Raw genomic sequence first — 17,224 nt, 5'->3', positions numbered from 1 at the left:
AGTGACGTCACTGCAAATGCGCGCGACAGATCTGTTCGCTAGAAATTGAATTTCAATGAAGTCGAATCTGCAACACAAAATGAAAAAGCGGATTCAGATTACAAGAGTTCGGTTGTGTTTTTGTATCCGCACTTTGACATGCTAGTTGAAGATTTATAAAATACCAGCTGATGTTAGTATCAAGTGGACAGGCTGATAAGAAACCATTTTTTGTGTCTACGTTTTTTATCGTTCCACAAATTCAACATACTGGCAGTGGCACTGTGCACTCTCATCGCGATTAAGCAAGAAACTAAGATGCTATACTAATCGATTACGTCATCTTAACCGGTGCCGAACGCAGGCCTGTTCCCGAAGGTCTGGACTATTTTATTCTGCGTCAGTGGCTGTTGATGCAAATAAAAGTCTTGTCTGAGCGCTGTTGATGCAAATAAAAGTTCAAACAACAGTTTTGCCCAACAAATCCATACTTATACTAATTATGAAGATTAATTAAAAGTTTTCTCCATAAAATGGTAATCTGAAGTAGCATTGACTTTGCTGCTATTTTAACACTGAATTAACTCACACGCAAGATGCAGCTTCTTCCAGCTGTACGTCAACAAAGCTTAAGTCGATTACGTCACTGGGGCGCGAGGAGGCAATAATCCACGTGCAAGTGATGTCAGCAGGATAACGAATAGGATAATTTGGTGATTCAATAATGCCTGAAACAAAAAGGTTTATTTTTTCATCGATTTTGAATGGAACTCATATTATCATCTAATCAATCACTTTTGCATGTACGGTCGCAGTCGCCTGCAAAATAAATCAAAGCGTCAGAGAGTGACTTCCGTTTGTAACACTGTGTGATATGTAGGCTATTGTGCGATTAGAGATCTCATGGACTGCATTACAACTGCACCAATGTGCTTAGCGATGGTATTAATGGTCGCTGTTTTTATACAATTCATAGACAAATAAAATCCAACAACCACACGGCATTTAACATAATATAATGACATGAAAATAAATTAAAAATTGCAAACGTTTTCGGCCATACTCATGTTAGCCCTTTTCAAGTAACCAACTGACTGATGTTCTACATAAATTGAAAATACAAAACTGATCTACATACACAAAATAGAAAAAAGAAACGAAGAAGAATGAAATGGCAAGGGAGAGGAGAGGCAAAATCACATGACGCTAAATTAAGCCGAAAACGTTTGCAATTTTTACTTCATTTTCATGTTACTACATTATATTAAATGCCATGTGGTTGTTAGGTTTTATTTGTCTTTGGTTCAAGAAAATCACCTCTATTACAATTGTATTAGTATAATTCAGCGATTAATCTGCGTTAATTGACAAGAAAAAGTACTTTCTGCGCTCTGGCTTGGCTTGGTTAAATTAGTCCTTCAACTAAACGTTTCATTATAATTTTACAATATATGCCGTATCATTTTAGCATTACTTTTTTTTCTTTATAACTTTTGTTTTATTCTGTTGTTGATTTGAATTCGTATCGAGTTTTAGTTGTTTTATTTTTGTACTACTTTAGCCTGCCTTATTTCTAAAGAAACCTTTTCTATCGTCATAAGGTTAAATTCAGTTGATAGGGCAAAACGACAACAAAATTAAAGTTGATTTTTATTTGACCGTTTTGGCCTGACAGTAAAACCAAGCTGATAACAATAGAATCAGTTTCTTTGCTATGACTGCAATAACTAAGCTACTGTTCCATCTACATAAGTTTTTCACTAGTGAGAAGCGCAAAAAACTACATATTGTCAAACAATGCTTTTCAGATAGTTTCCCAACTCTCAACTGGAGCTTTAAAACTTGAACATTTTTTATTCGAAACGATTTTAAAATTGCTTAATGTAAGCAATTAGATTTCAAGATTTCAATTTAGTAACTTTCAAAGTGGTCAAGTTGAAGAAATTGAGTGCACACGTTAGTCACAGGCATTTACTATAGGCATACAGGCTTTTATAAACTGTTTAGCTTTTTTCTAATGCATATGTACAAGCCTACGTGATGCGAAATGCTTGAGTAGTTTGTGATTAAGTAATTAAGATGCTTTTCAAAGCGGTTATTAAAACCTACACTACTCAACGAAGAAGCTGCTGACAAAGGACCAGAAATTACAGATATCCAATTCTTTTCATTAAATGACTTTGCTGTAAGTTACTTCTGTCAAACACATAATAATTACCTGTATAAATGAATCAATGGTACTATCGAATTATTTATTTTTGTATCGAGGCTCCAATGAGTTATTTTAAGCAACAAACCTTCTTTGTTGCATAAACAAACAATAACTTATTTGTCCCAAAATAACAGCCCGTTACTGAATAAGGTTTTTAAGGAAAATGTAAAATAAAAAGCAACAATAATAGAAATTTTATAGAATATTTTTTATATCCAACCCTCTATAATGATATTAATGGTTGCCTATGAAAATATACTTTAAATAATCAGATTCGTACATGAATCACATTAAAAGTATTTTCTGGGCACGAAAGTAGCTTAGGTTACAATTCTTTCGAAAAATGTTGAGGAACACAGAAAATATGGTTATTATCGGCTTTAGCTGGTGACAGGTAAAAAGTTTGTTTGGCTGTGAGCAGGGTGATAGCGTTTGCATGAAACTGCTTGAACTTGAACAAATTTCAAACCCAAGTTGTGCAAGTAAAACAAACAGAAGAAAATAATAAACTCGTCCACAAAGAACAAGTTGTCTGAAAAGTTAAATACCGAAAAATATTTTGAAGTTGGTCTTTATTTACCGAGTTATGAAATATAAAGCCAACTTAGAAAATTAATAAACTCAATGGACTTAAAAAATTAGCTTACTGGATCTCTTTAAAAATAAATTTATGTTGACCAGAGAGTTTGACAGCAAAGTTACTATGGGCAGCCCAAAACTATTACATCAACGTCGCAACTACATTAAAAATGTAAATAAGTTTCAAATATTAAATCCGAGCGAGAAATGGTGAAAAGACTTTTACACTGCTTTAGTCTGGTATATCCCCAGTCAGCACATCACCACTTTTTCACATTGATTCAACGTCTGCAGACGTTGCAAAGTAAATAAGACTGGATTTTCATGCTTGATGGATATTGTCAAATCCGATGTTACCTTGATTGCTGTCGATAATCACATCTCCGCATTGGTCCTTGTCAAGATGAGCAACTGTAACTGCAAGCAACATAAAATACTGATTCATTTTACAAGCAAAACATCAGTTTAATAAAAACAATAAACTTGAACTATTTTGTAGAGGCGACATGGTCAATGTTTTTGAGATATAGGCTACTTATAGATACAATTTTATGAGACCACAGGAAATACAATACTTTATAATGACTATTTTGAACATATAAGTGAGCAATTAAAATGGTCTAGGTCTCTAGGATACAAACATTTTTTAGTGTGTCTGTACAGGGCCGTGTAAACCGCCCCTCTTATCACCGGTCGGGGAGGCTACGGCTATTTAGGGGCCTACTCATTTTAGTCTGTTTAAATGTTTTTGACTGTTTAAGAAAAAAAGAAGCTGCTGCAAAAGCTCGATAATCAATATGCATAGCCGAGTGGTGAGAGCCCTGGAACGACAATCGAAAGGGCGCCGGTTCGACACCGCTCAAGATAATGCGGGTGTGTCTTTAGCAAGACACTTAAAGGCAAGCCTGAAGGTGGACACGACGATTGGCTTCCTTGCCTTCCCGTCCACTTAATCTAAATCTTCAACCACCAGGTGTAACCTTGGATACGACAAAAAAAAACTTCATCATGCAAGGCCGTATTTACTGCTTCCAAAATCCCTGGCTGGGGTCCACCGTCTACTCTAGAGGCCCACGCTGGCCACGCATATTTAGTTCGTGCAGCGTTTTTCGGCTTGTAGTTTTACATGTAACATTAAGTGTCTTTTCTCTATTTTGCAAACGTTTCTTCGTTTTCCACGAGAAAACATCAAAACACTTTCGATTTAATCATTCTGGTGCATTTTGAGATTTTGTGTTGGAGGGAAACGAAATTTAATAAGTTAATTACTTTAGAATGTAGATCTATGACCTAAATCTGAAAATCAACACAGCCTACGCATGACATTTTCAAATGTCTTTTATTTGATTAGTTACAGTACTTTCATCGTCTGACCAATAACAACTATTGGAGGTCACAAAATGCAACATATGAGCCCACGAGTGTAAAACGATGCTCCTTCTCTCCTCACATGAAAGCTACAAGAAGGTTACGATTATTAATTACTGGATAAATATAAACTCTTAAACGACTTATCTTTAAATAGACTAACTTATGGTTTGTGTGGTGTAGGTTAATGTAGGCTGAAGCTAATTCAAAAAAACTTCCTTATACCGAAGACAATTTCTTTTTTAATTTCATGTATACTTACCACTTATTTTGAAAATCATTGCAACAAGGAAGATAGCATCAAAGTTTATAAATCTGTAGCTACAACTCATTCTGCAGTGCCTATTCCATTTGTTTACAAATCTTCAAATTTGAAATACAACTTAAACCATAAAACAACATATAAAACACAAAATTAAAACATTTTACATAAACAAAGTTGTACGTAAACGAAGCGTACAAAAATCTCAAAAACGCATGAAGTCGATGGCATTGAGTCACGTTGTTTTAAAATTATTATATTCCAATTTTTTTGTTCAGGCTTACAAAAGTTCAATAGGCTACAATAAAATTCAATTTTTTTAAAAGCATGTTGAAATTTTTGTTTCGATGCAAACCTTATCTGATGGAGTTTTGCTTTCTTTTTAAATCTTTTTCGTTACTTTTCGAAAGGTCTCACAGGAGGTATTTGCAAAAGGAACTATTTAAAACAGCCCTGATAGGCTACCAATGACCTGCAAGCTTTCCTGGTTCTAAAACTACGCAAGCTTTCCTGGTTTTAAAACTACAGTTGTGAAGACGGATAGCACATCCACACTCTAGTCACGGTGTCAGCATAAGTTTATCTCATGTTGGAAAAGAAAGTGTTTCAAATCTTTTCAAATAAACAATTTCGCAATCAAAGCTCTTGTCATCGTCAATTCTCTCCTTAATAATTCCAAGTGGCTTTGAAGAGCTTTCTTTCATAACGCCTCAGCGCACCTTTTGTTTGTTTAGTATTTCAGAAGCCTGTGAGCTACTTCTAAATCCAGGTGTTTAACTGTTGGCAAAATCTACATTAGATGAAGGTTTGCTGAAGTAAAAAGCAATTGTATGCGAATAGCGAACGTTGAAGAGGCAATAAAAACGTACAAGATTGCACTCTATTACTAGAGAAGTATTAGTTTTGTATAGCCCTATGATGATAGCTTTTGGTTGGCTTATTGCTGTTGATTAAGATTGTAGGCTACTTGAAATTCTTAAAATCATTGTTAGATATGCGATAAAGGTAGACTACCTAAACCGGGGTTACTCAACTGGCGGACCGCGGTCCGAATCCAGACCTTCTGGGTGTTGATGGTGGACCTTGATCTTTTGGAAGAATAACCTCATTGCCACTTTTCAGGGCTTCAACAAATTTCTACTGGGAGGAAGCAATTTTTACTGTGATTATTTTAGTTGCTGGGGGGCTTCAACTCCCAGACTACCCAACACTTTCTCAGAAATCCAATTCGAGTTACATTTTAGCTAAAAAAAGTGGTTTGGTACAGATAGTTTAACTTTCCTTGTTGCGTGGGAAATAACTTATTCACCGAACCGTTAAAATATTAAACTTGTCAAACTGGACCTTTGTTAAGATTGGTTGAGTAACCCTCAGTGCCGGATTAACCATTAGGCAAAGTAGGCACGTGTCTACAGGCCAGTCAAAAATCCAGGCCACTTTAAAATCAGTACGGTAGAAATTTAGTCATGTTTTCAAAATAATTATTTTCTAAACTAATAAGTATTTATTTTAATAGCTCTGTTTTTCCAGATGAATTAAAGGTTGCAAAAATTGTTAAAATAAGACGAATTGAAACATGTTGCCACTTTCTTTTTGATGTTTTTAAAAATTTGCATTTCCGTTGGGTGACGCAGCGAAACAAACGTGGTGTTGTGTTGTGTTAAAAAATTAAAAATAACTTTTAGCCAGATTCAGCATGATATCAGATCAGATTGAGTATTTGGACGTAGGTAGTGCAAGATTGAGTCTCGTGTGTATTTACTGTATAGCAGATCCTAACGATTATATTTGTAATTTTCCATAGACTAGTTTTATAGTGCAATTGAAGCTTTGAGTGTGATTTGTGAACCGTTTCTTATCGGACGTTTTATGCTTCAAATAATCTATGCTTCATAAATCTGAAAGTCGGCGAGCACCAAAGCGGCAGAAGCATGTCAGTGATGGAGCTGCTACAGATGATGTGGACAGTGGAAGGAATGTCGGGCCAGCAAAAACTTAAAATCAACACGTTGTATGCAGTGCAGGATTAAGGTGGATGCTATTGATGCTGCAGCATTAGGCCCATTCCTGAAATAGGCCCAGACGAAAACAGACGTGAATTTTCCGGACGCTGAACAGTTTTCCTTTGCTTAATTAACCCACAAATAATTCTTATTATGAAATTTGTAGTCCGACTTTCGCACGCCTAGGCACAGTGTTACGCCTAGGCACGTAAGATAAAGCAAGATTTTGGCATAGACTACTTATTTAAGATGAAAAATTATAACACTTTTCGAGCTGTTTCAGGGCCCTTCATTACTTCAGCCGCAGATAAGATGCACGGCTTTATTAACTCTTCCCCAATCGTGTATGCTTTTTTTGGTTTTAACTATTCGTAGAGAAACTAGATAGGATTCATGAAGAAAGGATTTTTCGGTAGTCGTCATCTTTTCATTTGCTTTTTTTAATCGTTCGTATCAGAGAATATTCGTCCAAAATATTCAAGTGGCTTGCCTTCAAGATTGTTGTGCTTTGAATGAAAGTGACGAACAACTTTAGAAGGTTTCATAACGTCATTTGGCAGAATTTGGGAGCACACCAAACATTAGGGCCGTGACGATTGTTCACTACCCGGAACTATTGTAAAACCAAGCTCCAAGTATTTTTATTGTATTGCCTGACAAATTCCCCTTTTCGTTTCTTACTTCCCTCTGTGACACTCAACTTATCTGCATATGCCCTTTTCGTAGTTTACATTTGCACCTACTGATACTTGGTTCATTTCCATTTTGAGAATTATTTGTTTCAGAAGTCTTAGTTTTTTCCTTCTTGTTAAAATACACTTGTTGGTTCGTTGATTCCATATTAATCTTTCTGTAGTTTAACAGGACAAGCTATTGCAGCATCTGAAAAGTGAAGAATGACCTTGTATTACAAAACTTTTTGAAAGCTAGACGCAGTTTATGACGAAACAATCATAAACGGCACAAAATCTAGGTCATCGGAAGGTTAACCTTTATTATTAAACAGTTCTGCTGTATCAACGAAGGAGAGATAGGCTATGCCAGTTTTAGCCATACTGCTGTGAATCGGCCAAGCGTAAAATGAGTTTTACAGGAAGTATCAACTTTGCAATGTTTATGATTCCAGATTAAAATTAGCTTGGCAGAAAGTAAGATACGGTACTTCGCGGACCGGCGGTTGAGAACCACTGAGTTAGGCTAAGCCTTAGGAATAGATTAGGTTAAGGCAGTAAGATTAGTAGCCTACTCATTATGGTTGGGAAAAGAGTTAGCAATCATTATTGTTGAGTTCAATGTTGTTTCATTGCCGGTTCACAAGCTAACACCGTGCAAACAACTGCCGGTTCACAACAAAAAATGATGTAAACCAGTGTCAGTTTATAACAAAAAATGATGGAAAGCATTGGGGTTCACTTGGACGCTAGCGACTGCCTTAATTCTAAGACAATTGCTAATGTTTTTTTTTGCACTGTGACGTAGGCTAAATATACGGCGTTGTGTTTATTGTAACGGAAGATTTCAAGTTAATGCGATAAATTTTACGGTTCCACAATTTACAAATTTAGCTGCGTTTTGTGCACGCTTGCTATGGCGTCTCAACTCAGTGGATGGGATAAAGCGAAAAAGAAAAGGAAAGAAGCAGCAGAACAAGAAAAGCTTCTGGCGAAAATTCCAAAACTGAGTTCATACTTTGGAATGCGAGCAGCTTCGTCTCAATTGCCTGCGTCGGATGCGATTGCGAATTCGAGCGCTCTTGAAGACCAGGCCAAGCAAGATGAACCTGATGAGGAAAGATAAGATAAAGAGCGGGAAAGTTCAGCGGAGAGAGCAGAGGTGAAAGGAGACGCTATCACTGGCGAAGCACTGGCGCAAACGCTGGAGGATGTCACCAATGATTTAGGACAGTGGGGTAAAATCAACGCTGACACTCGAGAATATTGGGCCAAGAAAGGTTCAAAACACTGCCAACACACTGAATCGATGTTTGAAGAGAGCGCCAGACAATACCTAGGTGAATCATTCCAACGTCGATGCACTAAGACCTTCTTCGTGCGTACGCATCCGCTCAATGGTGAAAAATCCTATAGACAAGGTTGTGCTACTCGCCTTCGACCGGGAAGCAACTTTTGAAAAGGTACCATAAAAAAATTCCCGCTGAGCAACAAAGGAAAACGTATATTCTAGCTCAGTTTAGTCATTCGCTCCCCATCGGCTGGCTTGGCGCATTGGGTTAGGGCGGTGGTAGTAATTAGTAGTTACATTGACGTGGGTTTGATTCCCAACACAGCTGTTGCTCTTTTTTCTTCTGTAATTACCAAACCAAGTTGAAAGGGGATTTTATAATGGTACCTTTTCAAAAGTTGAGACCGGGAAGGTGTTTTGCTTTGCATGCAAGTTGTTCGGTGGTAATGCTGTTCCAGCAACCAAGTTCGTATCCGGCGGTTTCGACAATTGGAGGTCAGGCGAATCCAGAATAAAAATGCATGAAAGCAGCGATGGTCATCGCAAGGCTATGTTGTCTTTTGCGAGCCGACAGAGGGAGGCCGGTCGTGTTGACTACCTAGCCGCTAAACAGGTCGAGGAAGAGCGGTGTTACTGGCGCCAGATTGTAAAGCGGCTCATCGACGTTCTGATATTCCTAGCTAAGCGTGGCCTTGCTATAAGGGGCGCGGATGAGATCATAGGTTCCCCTCATAATGGTAACTACCTTGGCATCATTGAGTTGTTGGCGGAGTACGATACTCTGCTGGCTAGCCATATTAGAAAATATGCGAACCGCGGGAAAGGTCACATTTCTTATTTGTCATCCACAATTTGCGAGGAGCTGGTGCAGCTCATGGGACAAAAGGTGCAGGACACCATCCTGAAAGAAGCCAAGAAGGCGAAGTATTTCTCTGTCTCGATTGACTCTACACCTGACGTATCACACCTCGACCAGCTAACGATTGTTATTCGATATGTTCTGCCGTTGGGTCCAGTTGAACGGTTCCTGACATTCTTGCCTATGATGAGACACACCGCTACGCACATGGCTATAGCATACTTCTGAACTTTCTGAAGGAAAATGGCTTGGATGTTACTAACTGCAGAGGCCAGTCGTATGACAATGCGTCAAACATGTCAGGACGGTACAACGGTGTCCAGGCAATTGTGAAGCGAGAATGTAAATATGCTGCTTTTATTCCATGCTGCAACCACAGTTTAAACCTGGTAGGAGACCAGGCTGTTAATAGCTGCGCTGGCTGTACCAGGTTTTTTCATTTTGTCAATGGACTATACGTTTTCCTGTCTGAATCGACATATCGCTGGCAGAAACTGAAGAATCGCTGCACATTAACGCTCAAAGGTTTGTCTGGAACCCGATGGTGTGAACGTGCAGATGCTGTCAAAGCGCTAGTAGAAGGGTGGAAGAGCATTCAAGAAGTCCTGGATGAGCTTGCGGCAGATAAGGAGCAGAAGGCCGATACGAGAAACCAGGCCGACGGATTTTCGCGCAGGATGGACGAACTTGAGACAGCAGTTATGGCGACTGCCTGGAACGACATCCTATGCCGTCTCAACAGTACGAGCATTAGCCTCCAAGACCCTACAGTCAGTCTGAATACGGCAACTAGTTTATTGGCATCACTGGTCGACACGATTCAATTTGCACGGGACAGATTTGACGTGTATGAGCAGATGGCGATCGAAAAGGTTCCTCACGGCGAATACAAGGCGTCGAGGCCGTAAGCGAAAGCGAATGCCTGATGAAGGAGCTGCAAACGAAGAAAACCTCACCCCTAGGGAAACATTCAAAACCCATATATATCTGGTCATGATCGACAGACTGTTAGCTGAACTGGAAAAGCGAATGAAGGCGTATGAGGATATATCTACAACATTCGGATTTCTTTCGGAGCTAACGTCATTGAGCATAAAGCAGATCGAGAATAAAGCTCAAAATCTCGTTTCCTCGTATCCAGATGACTTGGAAGACACGCTGGTGGCTGAGCTCATACAGTTTGCTGCATTTATGCGCACCCAGAAATCGGTGAGTGTGAACGAGTCAGCAGAGCTTACCATGTACAAGCTTTTGTCGTCGTTGAACCTTTCTCAAACATTTCCAAACGTCGAGATTGCTTTGCGCATCTATCTGTGCTTGATGGTGTCTAATGCCTCCGGCGAGCGGAGCTTCTCAAAACTGGGAATAGTCAAAGGAGAGCTGCGGTCCTCGATGAGGGAGGAAAGGCTAAACATGCTGGCGCTTATGAGCATTGAACATGAGGTACTGAGCAGCCTTGACTGCACTGACATGATCGAAGATTTCGCGCTTGCTAAGGCTCGAAAAACAGTAGTATAAGTAAGCAGCACTAGCGCAGCATTGACAATATGCCAACGTTAAGTTGATCTGGATTAGCCTTTTCTTCATTAACTCCGCTTTTCAGGCAATATTGGTATTGAATTGTGTTGGTGTTACATAGCCTGATGTTACTCTCGAGTTTTTACGATAACACGTCGTTATTATTGTTCATGTTCATTAAAATTTGGCTGACTGCGTCGAAAGCAATAAAGGCTCTTTGGTCGGTCTGATTACGCGTGTACGGTGGAGTCAGAGTGTCGAATGCATATGTACCAATGCCTAGAAAAAATAGGCCTGTTTTTGCGATGCAGCATCAGGCCCAGTTTCGTCTTAATCCGGCCCTGGTTGTATGTGATCATCGACCAACTGAAGAGTGCACTACAGTCTACAGAAACGTATCGATGCATATTCCATGATGCTGCAGAGGTTTGGGGTTTTGCTGAGTACGACTCCATATCTGTTAAAGACATCGATGTTGCTGTTGCAAGTCTGGTTGGTGCGGTGAATTCAAAGGACCTGTCTTCAGGGGCGCCGGAAGCGGGGGGGCAGGGGGGGGGCAATGGTGCCCTTTTAAAGTCATGGAAGCTACTGCACATTTTGCAATATAACAATTTCTGCTATTCGCTTTTAGCCTAATTATAATCTTTCATTTTTGCCTCAAAATAATATTTACGGCACAAAATTTTGCAACACAATACAGGCCTTAAAACTCGTTTTTTTTTCGGCAGCCATCGTGGCCTACCGGGAGCTCCTTCTCGGCGGCCAAATCTGCGTGCTTGGAGGCCAAAATAAAAATAACGATAGCACAAGTAAATATAATTAAACTTGCAACAATGCTAAAATAATCACTTAGCTTTGTTGAAGTCTGGGCCTGGGCGACGTCCTACAATAGAATCGTTGCACCACGCAATAACTACTTTATCGGGATTGTAATCCAGTACTATTCAAACAACACTCGCACGAGTGTCTCCAATGTGGCTGATTTTATAGAAGTTCGTCACTCCCCTAGAATTCTTTTTAGCAACGAAAAACAACGTTCGTCATGACTGTGTTGACGATGATGGCAAGGTAATAAAATAAGTATTTCAATGATTAAAACATTACTTGTAGGCTTTAACTGCCCTTTATCAGAACTGACGACGCACTAGCAAGTGCGAAATATTTTTTCTGTTACATCTACTGACATCTGATCCCTGTTTCCTTAGCAATTGAGGTTTTAGCTATTTCAATGATGTACATTAAGTTACTAAAAGAAGCATAGTTTTTGCAAAATATGATCAAATAATGTTTTCCCCATTGATGTCAACTAACTTAGTTCTCCTTTTTAACAACGGTTCAATGCCCGACAACATCGAATCGATATAAAAACGACAATATTGCCAACCGATGTAAATTAGCACTTCGGATTAACACTTTGTTGAAATAAACGTTGGGAATTACAAACAAGACTTACAGCGCTGGTGATCGCAGATGGATATATTCCATCAATAACAAATATTCCCGCACAATGCAACAGTGGCGATTATGACGCGCTGACCTAATTTTGCGTCACTCATTGATACTACATATTTTCGACAGTGAATCCACGATCATTCTATTGCGAAATTAAATAATTGGCTAGAAGAGACCGGCGGCCAAACTTGGCCGATTGAGGAGGTAGCACCGGCGGTTCATACAAGCAGGCTGCTTGAAGGCTTGACAGTAGGTTACATCATTATAACATAGCATAGTGCCCTTCTTTGTATACCGGATTATCATTATCGCTATATTTTATCTTAAAACTTGAAAAAAAAAGGCCTTTTAGTAAACAAAAGTGCCCCTTTTTCGTAATCTTGCCCCCCCAGTCAAAAATCGTTCCGGCGCCCCTGCCTGTCTTCCAACTTTCCATCAGAATTTCGTCAGTTTATGTGCTGGTATAAAGACTATAAAGAGCAAAGACGCGATGAAACAACAGCAACAGGAAGTGCCCAGAAGATGTTTAAAATGCTGCACACTAGCCTATAGCCTACTGATGTTTATAATGCATTTTCGAATATTGAAGTAGCACTTGGAATGTACTTGTCTCTAATGGCCACAAATTGCTCGGGGGAACGCTCGTTATCACAACTGAAACGAATTAAAGACGTTAAACGATCAAGAATGTGTCAACAACGTCTTGGTACACTGGCACGTTTGTGTATTGAAAGCGATCTATTCCGTAAGATTGACCTCCAAACACTAGTTTTCAATCGCAAAAACGCGCAAAGTTGTTATTTAGTTAGGCACATGACCAAGTTTTTGCACGGTACCCTGTATATAGTTGCAACAACGATCTTTGTGACAATGATTTGGCAACACGGATAATTCTAATTTTTTAGTTAGCAACTCTGATTTTCGGGCCACTTATAAAATGTGCCTACAGGCCAGCAGACCCTTAATCCGGGACTGGTAACCCTGACTTAAACAATTCCATTTTTGCATGTTTGTAGGCTATTTTCAACAACAAGGCTGAGTGATTACTTTCCTCTCCGACTTCAAATTGTGGATGTCCACTGTCCAGCTAGTTGTGATGAAAAGCCTGAAAACGGAAAAGGATCATTTTACCCATTTTGTAGCATAAGCTGTATCGTAGCTTGTAGGCTCACGGAAAAAACTGCAGTAGGCTACGGTAGTGCAAAGTAGCGTAGGCTAGCGAAATGTTTTTTTAACCTTTGCTGGCCAAGTGCCAACGTAAAACATTCAGCAAAATAACCAGTAATCAGTAATAATGACGAATAGCTACTTCCGGTTTGGATTGAAAAATTTCTATTGCCCCGCGTCACCTGCTTGAATATAGTAGGCCTAAAACTAGTAGCCTATCATTTAGGCCAGTGAGTAGCCTATGTTGTTGTCAATCGCGCAGCGTACATGGTCGGAGCCATTTCATTCAGGACTACAACGTGTTAACTTTGGAGACCTGATCAATTAAAACGCCAGAACTTGTTGGTCCAGAAGAGATTACAAAGAGCTTGTAGTTGGCAACTTGGGTCCAGTAACTACCGGTACCGGTAATTCATTTTTTTGGCTGTCGACTAAAGCGAGTTATAGCTCACAGCTCTACTGAGCGTGAGAGCAGCATAAAACCTGACGTGGACAAAAAAAAGAGACAGACAACCAATAGCATGTCAGTGTTAACGCATATGCTGGACTCAATGTGACAACGCTTGAGTGAGCTTCCACAAAATTTAAATTTATGGAAGCATATAGGTAATAGACTAGAGGTAGACTACCTAAAGATGACATTGATGTGGTGGGATGGGATGGCGCAACGGATAATAAGACGTTGGCTTTCCAATTATGCAATCCTGGTTCGACTCCCTGCTTCAGCTGTTGTTGAAAACACTGCTCACCTCTACCTAGGGTTAATAAATTGGGTGAGCATAATTTCTGAAAGAAAGGAGGCCGAGAAAAATAAACTGGCCACCCTACTCTCCTTAGTGCCGACTGCCGAAGACTTAGTAGCCTACAATGAGAACCTTATCTTCTCATACTCAACACTTGAATCAAGTATGGGAACAACTTTTTATAGGGACTACCAGTGTGAGCACCATCTCGGCCTCCACCCCAGGAATCTACCAGTGGGCTCCTATGTTTAGTAATTGCTCTTAAAAATAGGGTCGAAGAAAGTTTAGGGCCGTAAACTTTTTTAATGTAGAGAAAAATTTACATTCATCATTTTAGAAAAGAGCAAACGACTTTTAAGATTTTATAGAAGAAAAAAACCTAGTTATAAGCCATGCCGACAACACAGAAGGGGATCTAGAAAAAATTTGGGAAAGGATAAGAGTTTTAACAAAGTAAAACTTATAAAGAAATAAAACATAGTAACTTTAGCGGATTTAGCATACTTTATTTCACACAAAATAGAACATAATTAAATAAAATAAACTCAAACGTTTTCGACACGTACGTGTGTCCTCATCAGGAATTAAATCTGCAATACATAAAATGAAAATCGTAAGATAAATTTGACTATGCACTGTAACTGTAACGACACTCTGGACTGAAAGCACAAACTGAACAAATGATACGAGAATGATTGCGAGTAAATTATGCGGTGGGAAACAGGGTAGCCACTTTAACAAGTCGAAATTCTGCCACTGAAATTGATTAGAATGAAACCGCCAACCAATCACAAGCTACGGTTTAAGTGACGTAAAAAATGGCGAAAAGAAGATCATAGAAAGCAAATTAAGTGATGGATTTTTTGTCAGCTGGTTGGCTTAGGGGTTAGGGCTAGAAAGTAGTCATTTCATTGACGCGTGTTCGATTCTCACCACTGCTATTGCTCTTTTTCTTCTGTAATTACCAAATAAAGTTCAAAACAAGCATTTACTCTCTGGATGAGTGCTAGAAGGGTCACAATTGGACGGTAGCCTCTTATATCACGTTCTGATTGGTTGGCGGTTGCATTGTAGTCAATTTCAGTGGCAGAATTTCGGCTTGTTAAAGTGGCTACCGGGAAACAGATCACGTGAGATCATTGTTTCCCACCGCATAATTTACTCGCAATCATTCTCGTATCATTTGTTCAGTTTGTGCTTTCAGTCCAGAGTGTCGTTACAGTTACAGTGCATAGTCAAATTTATCTTACGATTTTCATTTTATGTATTGCAGATTTAATTCCTGATGAAGACACACGTACGTGTCAAAAACGTTTGAGTTTATTTTATTTAATTATGTTCTATTTTGTGTGAAATAAAGTATGCTAAACCTGCTAAAGTTATTATGTTTTATTTCTCTATGGTTCAACAAAGCAAACTCTCTACCAAAGCTTTATAAAACTTATAACATAAATGAACAATTCAATGCAAAACTTAATGTCCACATAAATAAAACGGAAAGGGGATGTGGGCGACTTGCCCCTCAGAAAATGTTGACAAATATACGGTAATCTTTATAGGCCATGTAACCAAATTAATCATATTAAAATTGGATTAGGGGAAAAGTTTTGTTTAAAATTTTAGTTACCGTAGCCTACCATTTCAATTTTTTCCTCACAACCACAAAAGTTTGTATAAGCTAGTGAGTTGTAGCCTTTCAACAGGCTAGAACTTCGAAAATTTACCTGAGGTATCCAGAGCCGGATTTAGCTGATGAGAGGCCCGGGGAACTTTTAGATGGGCGCGAAAAACCACCTCTACGTCTAAAGTAGCATTAATCCTGCACTGCAGAGCATTTTGCAGAAACTTTAAAGGCTGAAAAAAATAAAAATAATAGCCTACCACAAAATCACATTTTTTCCACGTCGGGGGTCCTTCAAAAGGGGCACCTACACCCTCTTCCCCCTTAAATCCGGGCCAGGAGGTGTCCTCGCATTGGCCGCCTTCACAGATAACCTTTTACTTCATAACCTATTTCGATTTAGGCCTACATTGAAATTTATCAATTTAATTATTAAATTAATTAAAGGCTATTTGAGAGAGAAGTGTTTACTTCGAAACCAGGTATCCCTGTTCGAAACATAGCATCATTTTGTTAGATTTTTTTAGACACAAAAAACTTTTCACTCCCTTAATCCCCAATGACTAAGCTTGCCTAATATCGCCGAGATGAACGAAATGTGGTTGAGAGACTGAGGCAAAGCAAAATTTACAAAAAGGGGAAAAGGTTTAAAAAGCAATAAATAAGGCCTTGCATGATTTAATTAGCTGTTGATTATTGAGCTTCTGTAGTATTTTTTAATTTTTTAAGCAGTTAAAAAACATAAGAAAGGCTAAAATGAGTGGGCTCTCAATCAGCTTTGTTGCCTTCGGCCTGGGGTAGGCTACGGGGATGGTTAACACGGCTCTGGGTCTACTACCATAGGCCTATTGGGTAGGCTAGGGTTAAGGTTAGAATTACATAACCCATCTTGATGAGCATTGAACAATATGCTGCAAGCAGAAATGATCAGCTGATAATGGTGCTTAGGCTATTGATTCTTGAAATCTTTATTATTAAACTGGAAACGTAGAGACCTTATTCTTTAAACCGCTGATGCAGGCCCGGTTACTGAGATTGATAAAATTAAAAAAAAAATTGTTGAAGTCCGAAACTTTGTCCACACTACCGGGTTGAAGGGCTGTAGTTTGTAAACTCCTTATAGGCCTAAAGGATTTGGTAGTTGATGCACAAAATGTATACAGATCCCCGACAGAACACCGGGAGCTGAATTTAAACACTACCACAATAAACCCATGGGCTATCCCTATCTTTGATTTATTGTAGGAATCTTTATCGTCGAATTGAGATAACTTTTTCGCAAGCTCAATCTTATCAGTTTTGCATAACGGTAATTTCAATAATTAAAATTTAATTATTAAACTACTGACCCAGGCCCGGTCGCGAAATTTTTTTTCCTACGAGATTTTTGTCTCATTTATTTTAGTCACTTTAAAAGTAAGATTTTCCGAAAGTGTTTGAGAGATTGGTTGATTCAGATTGCGAAATAACTATTTGCCAATGAAATTCTGCAATGATAA

The 17,224-nt window shown here is 38.9% G+C and overlaps 2 protein-coding genes across 2 annotated transcripts; both read left to right on the top strand.

Annotated features, from left to right (window-relative positions):
- The first annotated feature begins 8,882 nt into the window (after positions 1–8,882).
- On the top strand, positions 8,883–9,452 carry LOC145772384 (zinc finger MYM-type protein 1-like). The gene has a single exon (XM_082584263.1). It carries the CDS (start codon positions 8,883–8,885, stop codon positions 9,450–9,452), a length of 570 nt encoding a protein of 189 aa, XP_082440389.1.
- Positions 9,453–10,142: 690 nt separating this feature from the next.
- Positions 10,143–10,742, top strand: LOC145772383 (uncharacterized). Its single transcript, XM_082584262.1, has one exon. It carries the CDS (start codon positions 10,143–10,145, stop codon positions 10,740–10,742), a length of 600 nt encoding a protein of 199 aa, XP_082440388.1.
- Positions 10,743–17,224: the final 6,482 nt, after the last annotated feature.

The sequence above is a fragment of the Aplidium turbinatum genome, chromosome 6, assembly GCF_918807975.1.
Source record: "Aplidium turbinatum chromosome 6, kaAplTurb1.1, whole genome shotgun sequence".
NCBI classification, from domain to species: Eukaryota; Metazoa; Chordata; class Ascidiacea; order Aplousobranchia; family Polyclinidae; genus Aplidium; species Aplidium turbinatum.
This window is presented reverse-complemented; position numbering and strand designations above follow the sequence as displayed.